This window comes from Mus pahari, chromosome 22 (genome assembly GCF_900095145.1).
Source record: "Mus pahari chromosome 22, PAHARI_EIJ_v1.1, whole genome shotgun sequence".
NCBI lineage: Eukaryota > Metazoa > Chordata > Mammalia > Rodentia > Muridae > Mus > Mus pahari.
In genome coordinates this window covers 48,766,327-48,777,802 of record NC_034611.1, presented here as the reverse complement: position 1 = coordinate 48,777,802, position 11,476 = coordinate 48,766,327, and the positions used below count along the sequence as shown (strand labels likewise).

Sequence of the window (11,476 nt, the reverse complement as noted above, 5' to 3'; positions counted from 1 at the left end):
TATTTTCTAATTACTCTTCTCTTTCCTCTCTCCTCTCTCTCCTCTCTCTCCTCTCCTCTCTCTTCTCTCTCCTCTCCTCTCTCTCTTCTCTCCCCTCTCCTCTCCTCTCTCTCTCAGGGAATTTCAGCTGTGCATGCTTCTCCAGGTCTCATCACCTGAGAAACAGGGGCCACTTGGCCAGAGGAAGCATCATGAGGCTGGTAAGGACCCTTGAATCCCGTGGCATCCTGTCAGACCCCACTTCCTGGGACATTTACAAGAAGCAGAAGCTCATCAGATCCCAGCACCAGGACAGAAATGAGCTCACTCACCGTATGCCTCCAGCTGGAGATCATGGAGGTCTGGGAGGATCTGACAGGCCTGACTAAGGCCTGGAGTGAAGAGGCTTGTTCAACTGGAGGTCATTTGCCACAGTTTCTGGGTCTTAGTTGCAAAGCTCACCATCCTCAACAAACTCAAGACTCAAAGCTCGGTCGGAATCCTGTTACTCGGCAGGCAGAATTCCGCAGGAGGGACTCTGAGCTCAAAAGCTTAAGGTCAGCCTGGGTAACATGGACCTTAAAGGAAAACAAAAACTGGGGTGTGGTGCTCCACGTGTGTAGACCTTAAAATTGAACAAAAAGTGGGGGTTCGGTAGTCCATGTGTCTCAGCCCTTGGAGATTGGGGAAGGCCTAAATTCAGGCCAGCCTGAGGTAACAGAGTCGACTGTCTCAAAGTTAAAAAAGTAAAAAGGTAAAAGTTCATTAAACTGGGTTGGGGACAAAGCTCACTGGGTAGAATGCTTGCCTATCACACACAGAGCCGTAGGCTGGATCCTGAGAACCACGCCAACTTAGAATAGTGAGACATGCCTCTCATCCAAGCACTCCATAGAAGCAGGGTGATTGGAAGTTCAAGGTCACCTTTAGATATATAGTCTTTTAAGTTCTAGGCCAGCCTGGACTACTTGAGATTTAAAAACAAACAAACAAACAAACAAACACAGGTGTTTGTACGACTGCTGCTGAGGTCGCTCTGAGGTCTCAGCAAGCCTGACCACCTAAATTCAACTCCTGGAACCCACACAAAGGTAGTCGGGCACAATGAGCCCACAAAGCTGTCCCCTTGCCTGCACACGCTACGTGCCGTTTTGTTTTGTTTAGAGATGGTGTTTTGGTTGACGTGGATGTATCTGGAAAGAAGGAACCTTAGTTGAGAAAGATAACCTCATATTGGCCTGTATGCAAGTCTGGGAGGTAGGTGTTGCTTGACTCACCATCCGTGGGGGAGGGCCCAGCTCACCGTCACCGGTGCCATCCTTGGGCAGCCAGTAAACAGCGCGCTCCGTGGACTGTTTGAGTTCCCGCCTCTAAATTCCTGCCCTGCCCTCCTCAGAGAGGGACCTGTTACAGGAAGTGTAAGATGCAAGAGCCTAAGTTGCTAAGTTCTTCCCTAAGTTGCTTTTGGTCATGGCGTTTTACCACAGTAATAAGACGCCTAAGACACGGGGTCTCTTTATGTAGCCCTGCCTGTTCTAGAACTTGTTAGGTATCCCAGGCTGGCTTGGAACTCATGGAGAACTGTCTGTGTCTGCCTCTGCCTCAGCTGGAACTAAAGGTGTGCACCCCAACGCCTGATTAATAAAACGTTCTTTACAGTTAACGGAGGAATGGGCCGGGGCAGGAGGATTGTCGATTTGGAGTCAGCTTAGTCTACTGCTTAGCAAGTGCTGGGACAGCCAGGGCTACTCTGGGACACTGTCAGAATTTGCTAAGGAAGTGGGTGTGTCTGTGCCCACCTGCTCAGCCAGCACTGCTCTCAGCCATCCTTGCTCAATGGCTCTTCTCCAATCCTGGAAAGCAGCTTTTTCCTCAGTCCCAACCAACTGTGGAACAGACGACAGCTTTGAGAGTGGCTTCATGCCAGCTCCCACCACCTGGCTCTATGCAGACGTTGGTACTCCTAGGGTTGGGCAGGAAGTTCAATGGCTGTTTGCTTGGTTCGGCCAGGAAAGGACTCCTGCCAGGCCTCCCACTTACCTCCTGCCCTGATCAGCGGTTTCCACTTATGGGATTTTCCTGGGAAGGAGACCCTAATATTCTAATTTTTATAGATTGACATCACAGTAATGCAAACCCTTAAAGATAATTAGGGCATTTTCAAAGATATACAGAATTATAAGCGGGAAGCTCAGGCTGGCTTCTTGGTCTTCAAAGCATGAAGCATGGTACTTGCCCCTAGAGCCTCAGGTTTGCAGTCAACAGTCCTACCTTCCTTTCAGACAGGGTCTCAGTAAGTTGTTCAGGCTGGCCTTGAACTTCCGATCATCTTGCCTCAATTTTCGAAGCAGCTGGGATTCTAGGCTCACCTGCCTTTACTAACTGGACTACAGGACGTATAGCTTAGGTTTGCTGGGCCTCTATTTTAAACTTACACCATCCATGTGTTTTCAGTTCCACCAGTAAATCCTCTCCATGTGTCTGAGCTCAAATTCCTTGTCCCTAGAGCGCCCTCGGATCAGGTAGTCTATTCATCTGTAAGCTACTAGGTCACATGCTTCCAAAAGTAGCTATTTAGGCAGTGTGGTCCCCAGGGGAGGGACCAGGGAGGAGGAAGTGGCTCAAGATGGGTTCCGAGTCCCAAATTACCTCAGCCATAAACTAAGCACGAATGCATTAGAGGAAGAAATTACACAAAAGGGAAGGATTTTATTGTCTCGTTTGTTTGTCGCTATCCCTGGATGAACCAAGTGGCGCAGTGTGGGACTGTTCACAGTGTAACAAAGACCAGCCAGCCTTGCTGTCATTAGGCCAACAACTCCTTTCTCTCCTTGCAGGGGAAGATACCCCATTTCAGGGATCCGCGATTGAAGCTCTGGCTTGATCCCTACCTGGTTAAATCAGTTCTTTCAGAGGAAACTGCGTACAGTTTGAGGCAAAACACAGGATCAAATTAGCGTTCCCAATCTCCTTGTTTGGGCCTCCTCCCGGGAGCATTTGGGCTTGTCACACATTCCAGGAGGAAGCCAAAGCACAGCTGCAGCCACAGCTGCCTGGGACAGGCCTGGGTGGCCACCGCCTGCAGGGTTGGGGAAGGACAGAGGCTTTGGGGCTTCCTCCAGGGCCCCCAAGTGAAGCTCACCCTCACCTCTGCTCTATTGACTTCATAGTCCAAGGCCTTGGCCAAGCGCCCAGACAGTGTGAGAGTCAGTGGAGATGACTGGGGGGCAGGGCTGCATTCCAGACCTAGCCCCGCCCCCCAGAAGCCAGAGTAGGGCTTCAAGCAATGAAACTTACAAACAAAACCAAAAACAAACAAACAAAAAAACAACCCATATGTGAGGTGTGAGAGGTGCTAGTAGTGGCTGTGGTATTTGCTCGTTAAAGGTTGAAAAAAACATCAAGGATGGAAGGCTCTTTTTTCCATCTCCATTTGTTCTTTGGCAATTCCATTAGGGAATCCCGGAGGATGCAGGATGATATCATGTCTTCCAACTGAGAATGAGAGAGCTCACTGGTCCTGTGAAATGCAGCTGGCCACATGTTTCTAACACAAGCTGCTTTATGTCACACCTAAAGGACTTGTTGAGCCCTTCAGTATCTACCACAAGAAGATTACAATGCAGGAAGGGCTTATGAAAGGACCTCACTTCTCAGAATGGCAAATATTCAGAATCCTCAAAGCCCAAGGATGGCTATTAGAAGTAAGAAAGTTTCAAATGAAGTCTGCTTTAAAAACAAAACAAAAAACACACACACACACAAAAAAAACCAGGCAGCAGTGGCTCATGCCTTTAATCCCACAGTTGGGAGGCACAGGCAGGTGCATCTCCGTGAGTTCGAGGCCAGCCTGGTCTGCAGAGCAAATTCTAGGACAGCCAAGGCTACACCGAGAAACCCTGCCTTGAAAAACAAAACAAAAATAAAAACAAACAAAAACAGAAAAAAAGATGTCAGAACTAATCTCACCCAATTGTGGTCTAGCTAACTAACCCTCTGGAAAAATGTTTCAGATGGCCATCCTTCAATCAGAAGGAGCTCATGTGCAGCTGTCACGAGAGATGCTCACAGGTAAACACATAAGTACACACACCCACGGGGACAGACACTCGCTGGCGTTTTGTGGTTCTATAGGCACTTCATATATGCGTCTCCATCTCGTTACATTTGGTGGCGTGAGCTACTTCTTTGGAGGTGGGACGTTCTCTTCGAAGAAGCCCTGGTTGACAATATTCCCTGCTGGGAAGTATCTAGCCACCACAAAGGAGGACCCGTCACTTGCAGATGCCTTCCCCACGCCTATCTTCTTGGTATTCTTCCATACCATGGCTGTGAAGTGCCCTGTGGGAAACAAGGGAGGAGTGGGTTAACCCGGAGAGGATGCTTAAGGGACCCTCCGAGCCCTGTGCGCTCTTCTCCAGCTCTGGCTATGTGGCAGATGCTGATCATGAGGCAGAAACAGAGCACACTGGATTTGTAAAGCACACCCCCCCACCCCCGCCCCATCAGTCTCACAGACTTCAGCCAACTCAACACTTTCTGCCGGTCTTCTCAAGGTTGTGATAAAGCACAGAGGTCCCAGCGGCTGTGACACCAGCTTACCAGGCACCCACTCCCAACAATGCCCCCTCCCGATGAACAAATCTTTCAGATTTTTAGATTTCCCTTTACGTGTATGAGTGTTTTGCCGGAATGTTTATGGTTCCCTGGGAAGTCAGAAGAAGGTGTCACACCCCCTGGGATTGGAGTTCTGAATGGGTGTGAGCCATCACATGGGGGTTGGGAACTGAACCTGCAGCCTCTGTAACAGAAGCAAATGTTTTTATCTGCTGAACCTTCTCTTCCAGACCCCCAAAGCTGAACTTCTTAAACATCCCTCTGTTATTTTCTGGTCTCTTTTTTTCTTTAAATCTGTGTCTTGTTTGATCTCTCAGGAACATTACTCCAGTCAATGTCCCTTCCTTTCTAAGCTTTCTCCCTTGCTGACACTACACTCTCAGCATCCCCTCCACCCCCAGCCTCCACCCTGGTTTTACTCCCTCCGCACCCTTCTCAATCCAAGGCTCTTCTTTTTTTTCTACACTCTATTCTTTAGCCAAACTCATCTCTTCCTGGCTCCCGGGTGGATTTCTCCAGCTCAAATCTGCAGTCTCTGTTCCCAAAACATATACCACACATGTCCGCATTACATCTGTGACTCACAGACGTAACCCATCCAAACCTCACTCTTGACTGTGGTCCCCCAGATCTTACCCCGCTGCTGACCCTTCGGTATCAACAGCATCTTAGTGCTCACGCTCCTGGGATGAGCCTGCATTTTCCCGCCTCTTAGATATCCCTCATAACCTTGTGCTGGTTCCTGAGGAATTCAAGTCTAAAAGCTAACTCCAACCTATGTCCTTCCAAAACCTTGGTTTCATTCACCTTTCTCCCTTGGAACACTGCCACATCTCCTGACTGTTCTTGGAATCCACTTCCGTCCTCTCTAATTCATTGTCACTGTGAAACAAATGAATCGGCAAGACAATGAATTAGAGAGATCATTCTGAGGCACCAGTCCTCTCTAATTTCCTCAAGTCAAAATCATACTCTCATTTCCGGTTGTACCCGGAATGAAAGCTAACACCTTGGCCTGGTATTTCCATTCCCTGAGCATAGCAGACTGCTCCTGACTGAAGACCCTGTTGGGAATAAACCCTTGCTCAAATTAGCCTATGTGTGGATATTATTATTTGTTTTTTAATTAATTTATTTATTTATTTATTTTTGGTTTTTCGAGACAGGGTTTCTCTGTTTAGCCCTGGCTGTCCTGGAACACACTTTGTAGACCAGGCTGGCCTCGAACTCAGAAATCCGCCTGCCTCTGCCTCCCGAGTGCTGGGATTAAAGGCGTGCGCCACCACGCCCGGCTTTTATTTGTTTTTTAGTACTGGGAATTGAACACAAGACTGTGCACACCAGTAAGCAACAGATTCTTGTCCCTTAGGTCTCAGACTAAATAACACTTGTTTAAATAAACCTTACACAATTACCCTTTTGTTTACCAAACATCTACCTCTCCACCCTGACCACACCCTGTCTTTTCCCCTCCCCGTTCCTACGGTCCTTCACCTATGACTCCCTACACACACACACACACACACACACACACACACAGCAAAGAACACGTTTCCTTTCTCTTCTTTCACAGAGTTGGAGTTTAATAAAGATATTTTAAGTTAGGCTTATGCATGAACATCAATCAGAAAAAGGGGGAGTCTAGAAGGAACCGAGGCACACTGAAGAGCACGGGCTTCTACAGAGAAAGTCGTGGAAGGAAGCCAGACACACCCAAGACACCCAAGCCTGGGTGGGGTCTCTCCAGGGGAGTCACAGTCAGCGGATACGGCTGGTACTCAAGAAAGAGACGGAGAAAAAGGAAAGGAAACATTATGCTGATTGGCTAGAAAAGCAGGCAGTTGTTTTTTTTTTCTTTTTAAGCTAGGGTCTGTGTATGTCAGGGCAGCCTCATGTTCAATATATAGGGAAAATACCCTTGTCATCCAGCCTCGCCTCTGCTATCACAGGACGTGTCAGCAGCACACAGCTTTAATGCCATGCAACTGAGGGCCGTGTGTGTGTGTGTGTGTGTGTGTGTGTGTGTGTGTGTGTGTGTGAGAGAGAGAGAGACATGGGTACCCCTACCCCCACACCCAGCTCACGTGGTGCTGGGGATTGAACCCAGGGCCTCAGGCGTGTTAGGTGTGTACATTACCAGCTGAGCTGGATCCCTACCCTCTGATTTCTGTTCTTTCTTACTCTTTGGACCTCGCTGGCTTTGAACTCAAAGACTGAGGCTATCTTCCTGCCTCACTCTCCTAAGTGCTGATCTTACAGCCCCAGGCCACCATGCCTGCCTGGTTCATGCTTAATGTTTTTAAATTTAATGTTACATTTGTTGCTGGGCCTGGTGGCACACGCCTTTAGTTCCAGCACTTGGGAGGCAGAGGCAGGCAGATCTCTGAGTTTGAGGCTAGCCTGGTCTATAGAGCAAAGTATAGGTCAGCCAGGGCTACATAGAGAAGCCCTGTCTTGAAAAATGTCAGCAAAAACAAAACACAAATTACATTTGTCTATGAATGTATATGTGTGCGCGCGCGAGCCATGCGCACTTGTATGTGGGGGGTTACATACATGCGTGCCTTGGCACCCCTGTGAAGGTCAGAGAACAACTTCAGGAGTCAGTCAGTCCCCTCCTACCTAAACTCAGGTTTGTCATCTTTGTGACAAGTGACTCTGAGCCAGCTCACAGGCCCATAACTTTTAAATTTCGAAACCCTAGCTCCAGGTTAACCTGGAGTGCACAGCAACTTCAAACTTCCTTAAACTACACAAAGAAATCTCATCTCAAAGATTAATTTTATTTTATTTTTCAAGAGAAAGACTGCCTAGGTATGACTCTACATCTTATCTCTAAACTTGTACTGACCTCACCTCTATAAACTCTGGCTTTCAATTCTGGCCTGGTCCCCCATGGCTGGTCGGCTGTGGCTCTCAGCTCCAGGCACCGGCCAACCTTGCCAGGCACCCCTGCTTCCCTGGCTCCTCTTGGCCCGGGCTCAAGCCCTTTCTCCCACAGGCTTCTCTAAAGTGGCCATGGCCACTGGCTTTGGCCATTGACCATCTTTCTGTTTCCCAGAGGAGGAGGAAGTTGCCATCATCTACTGGTTGCCAAGCAACTGGCTGGACAGAAAGTGCTCATCAGCGATGACGTGCGTGCCGCTTTACTCCTCGCTGAGCAGTCTCTGAGGAGGTTTCCATCTGCACAGGGTAACTCCATTATGGTATTCAGAGATGAATTAAGGGACACAACTTCCTTAGCAACAGCAGATAACACACTGGCTTCTAACACTAACTTCCAACAACAGTTCCTTTTTCTTTTCTTCTTTGACTGAACCCCTTAAAGGGATCACATCCTCTTTCTGGCTGTTGACAGAATTTCCTAGAATATACCTTTGAAAACCACACCGAACCAATTACAGTATATCCTTGCAAAGAAATAGTGTACAAAGAGAAGAAAGAATGAGACAACTTTCTGTACTGATAATCTCTGACAATGAGACAATCTCTGACAGTGCGAAAGAGGACACACACAGACACATGCATACACACACACACACACAACTGAGGATAACTTTAGGATGTCACACAAGAAACCATGAGCTTGCATCGCTTTCAGGCAGTGTGTCATATCTCATTTAGAATAAACAAATTTACTCATTTAAATAGGACAGAACAAAGCAATTATAAAGAATAGTAGGGACAGTTCGATAGACTGCAAGAGGCTGGCTGAGGGAGGGGCTATCAGTCCAAGTAGATAGTAAGGTATCTCGCAGCCTTTCACCTATATAAGTTCAGGTTGGGGAGCCCCAGAAAACAATGCAGCAAGAAGCCAGGAATTGAGAGACTTGCGCAGGGTAGGCTTGCCAATCCTCCAGGCTTGAAGCCACAGCTCCACGACACCCAAGGCTCAGGTGTGGAGTGTCATTTGTCCCCAGCACTGTGCAGGGACCATGGAAAGGGCACTGGGTACGAGCAGAAGATATAACAAAAGCCTTTCTCTTTGTAGGTCTCAGTCTTCTCCTTTGCTAGATGGGCAGCATAAAGCCCCTGCTTTAAGTTCCATTGGAGGCTGGTGTGGATACAGATACTTAATAACCATCAGGCAACGCTATGTGCGGCTCCAAAATCCAGCATGTGTCGGTTGGTCAGGAACCTCACCCTCAGGGAAAGCAAGCTGTGAAGTGAAAGTCTGTAGACACTGTTAAAAGGAGCCAAGGCCAGGCGGGTTTCTGAGTTCGAGGCCAGCCTGGTCTACAAAGTGAGTTCCAGGACAGCCAGAGCTACACAGAGAAACCCTGTCTCTAAAATCCAATAATAAAAAAAAAAAAAAAAAAAAAAAAAAGGAGCCAAGGCTCTGCCTACAGTCTAAATCACTGCTCTCTCCTCCTCACTCAGTGGCAAGGTTATTGTCACCTGACGCTCAGGCAGCGCTAGCCGCTCCTCAGCCTCGCAACCCGGGCGCGGGGGCGGGGCGGGGCCGGGGCGGGGCCGGGGCAGGGTGCTTACTGAACGAGAAACGTCCCAGATCTGCACCTAAGGTTGCAAGAACCCTTCCTGGACAGGGTGAGCAGTAAGCCACAGGAAATAGTGAGAACATGTCATTTCCTGCTTCTGAAGAAACTCTCCAGGGGTTGGCAGGCCCCAGATGGCTCTACGGTAGATGGGATGATGGGGGAGGGGTTGAAGTGAGGAGGAAACTCCCCCTTTCAGTTTCTCGGGTGTTTTGAGTCAGACACACATTCCTTCCTAGCCTGTCCTGGGCTCAGGAGGGGTCTGAGTCACTTCTGAGGAAAGACAAGGGGTAGGGGTGGGGGCAGCAAATGGGGCAGAAGGACCTCAGCGCCCAGAAAAGCTGGCCAGACTTTAATTAGATAAATGTTTACTGCTCAGGGCTGGAGAAAGGGCTCGTCCTTAGTCTTGTGCAAAAAGATTTGCCCAGCAGCTCTGTAACCTCCCCAGCCCCCTCAAGGGTGGAGTGGGAGGAGCGGTGGGGCTCACCGGCTGGCCAGCCTAGTTAAATTGGGGAGCTCCAGACACAGCGAGAAACCCTGTCTCAAAAAATGAGGTGGAGAAAAACTGAGGAGGGCATTAGACATCAACCTCTGATCTCCTTATGCACACTCATGTATCTACACACATGTGTACATACACACATACACACAGATGCACACACGCACACACAGACACACATGAGCATCTTCATGCAGAAACACGTGCATTTGTACGAGCACACACATGTGTATCTGCATACACAAACACATGCATCTGTATACACGTGCATGCGTGAGCACACGCGCGCGTGCGCGCGCGCGCACGCGCACGCGCACACACACACACACACACACACACACACACACACACACACACACACGGCCCATAATAAAGGCGATCCTCCCTGCTTCTGAATGGACAGCTCCCAGAAGCATCAGAGAGGCCACCACCATGTCCTTGGATAGGGAAAAAAGAATGACTCAAGCTCCCACAACACACAATCAGCAGAGCCAAGAGCCTGAGTATTTCTGAATCTTCCTAGACTCACCTGAGCCACAGCCCACAATGCAAGGGAAACCCCAGTCCTGAGAAATGGGGAGAAGCAGTGTGTGTGTGTGTGTGTGTGTGTGTGTAGAAGCGGGAGGTGAAGAAGACAAGCTTGACCCGTTCTGAACTGCCCCCAGGGAGACACAGCAGTGTAACTAGGAGAGACACCAGAGGCGGGATGAGCGATTGGTCACATATGCTCAAATATCAGTTCAAGAAGGAAACACTGCAGAGAGACACCCAACTTTGAGCTAACTGGGGATGTGGTGTCTGGCGTCAGGATGAAGAAAGGCGACAGGTCTGGGATGGTGGTGGTGGGGGTGAAGTGGGCAGGTACTGGGAAGGGAAAGCTTTGTGCTCTGGGCAGAGTTAAACCAGAGAAGTACGGCTGAAGCAGTGCAGGAGGGTCAAGAGCGAACTTTCCGAAGGAAGACCCTGAAGCAGTGCAGGAGGGTCAAGCGTGAACTTTCCGAAGGAAGACCATGTTGGCTGATATTCAGCCCAGGCCTCTCCACTCACCAGTCCCTGAGGTGAAACCGGGCTGCTGGAAGTTGTAGCTCTTGATTTCACTGTACCACCTATCGGCCACATCCTTTCCTGTACAGAAAAGACACGGAAGAGCTCAGCAATAAAGTCTATACGCCCCCTCCCTCCATCTTCTTTCCCAAACCCCAAACCCCCATTCCACACTGGATGTCTGACAAAGCCTTGGCGAGGTGAAACATCAGGGCTACTCCCTGCAGAGTCCTGGGGACTCAGGAAGAAGACAGTGCCTTCTCTGGGTGGGTTGAGCACTGGGGTCAAGGGTCCCCAGAAAACGTAGCCTACATCCTGCCACTGAACCACTATGGCATTCTAGACAAGATGTTCCCTGCTCTGAACCTCTGCAACACAAGGTCGGACTCAGCGAATCCCAAAGGTCTTCTAGCCACGTTTTGAATTTCTGGAAGCCTGTCCCCATCCCACCTGGGGTCCGTTTCTAAAATACCCATAGGAATAAAGGGAGCTGAGCCAGTAGGCCAAGGGTCCTTCATCATGAGCATCCACTGTCAGCGTGGCATAAGGAAGCATCTCCTAGGATCTGTCGGTCTCAGAGCCATAGCTCCAATCAGGACATAGATGTCAAGATGTCACCCTGGTGGCCATGTAAAAAAGCTGAGGCCCGGGTCCTTTTTGAGATCAGTTGTATTGATTTCTCTAGAGGAGAGACCCAGGGGTTGGGAAGTATTCTAAACTCCCCAAAAGATTCTAGTATGTAACTAAGAGATATCAGCCCAAACTTAAACTCAGGGGGGGGGTGGGAGAGAGAGAGAGAGAGAGAGAGAGAGAGAGAGAGAGAGAGAGAGAGAGAGAGAGA

The 11,476-nt window shown here is 49.1% G+C and overlaps 2 protein-coding genes across 2 annotated transcripts in view; both read right to left on the bottom strand.

Moving 5' to 3' along the window:
- Positions 1-468, bottom strand: part of Ccin (calicin) — a 4,599-nt gene extending 4,131 nt beyond the window's left edge. The window contains exon 1 of the mRNA XM_021222365.2: positions 312-468. The gene's annotated coding sequence lies outside the window, so the exon portion shown is untranslated. The remainder of the gene's footprint in view (positions 1-311) is intronic.
- Positions 469-2,668: 2,200 nt separating this feature from the next.
- Positions 2,669-11,476, bottom strand: part of Glipr2 (GLI pathogenesis related 2) — a 20,602-nt gene continuing 11,794 nt past the window's right edge. The window contains exons 4-5 of the mRNA XM_021222266.2: positions 10,639-10,716; positions 2,669-4,320 (exon numbers count right to left, since the gene is read on the bottom strand). Of these exons, the coding sequence (XP_021077925.1) occupies positions 4,160-4,320; positions 10,639-10,716 (239 nt within the window). The 3' untranslated portion in view covers positions 2,669-4,159. The remainder of the gene's footprint in view (positions 4,321-10,638; positions 10,717-11,476) is intronic.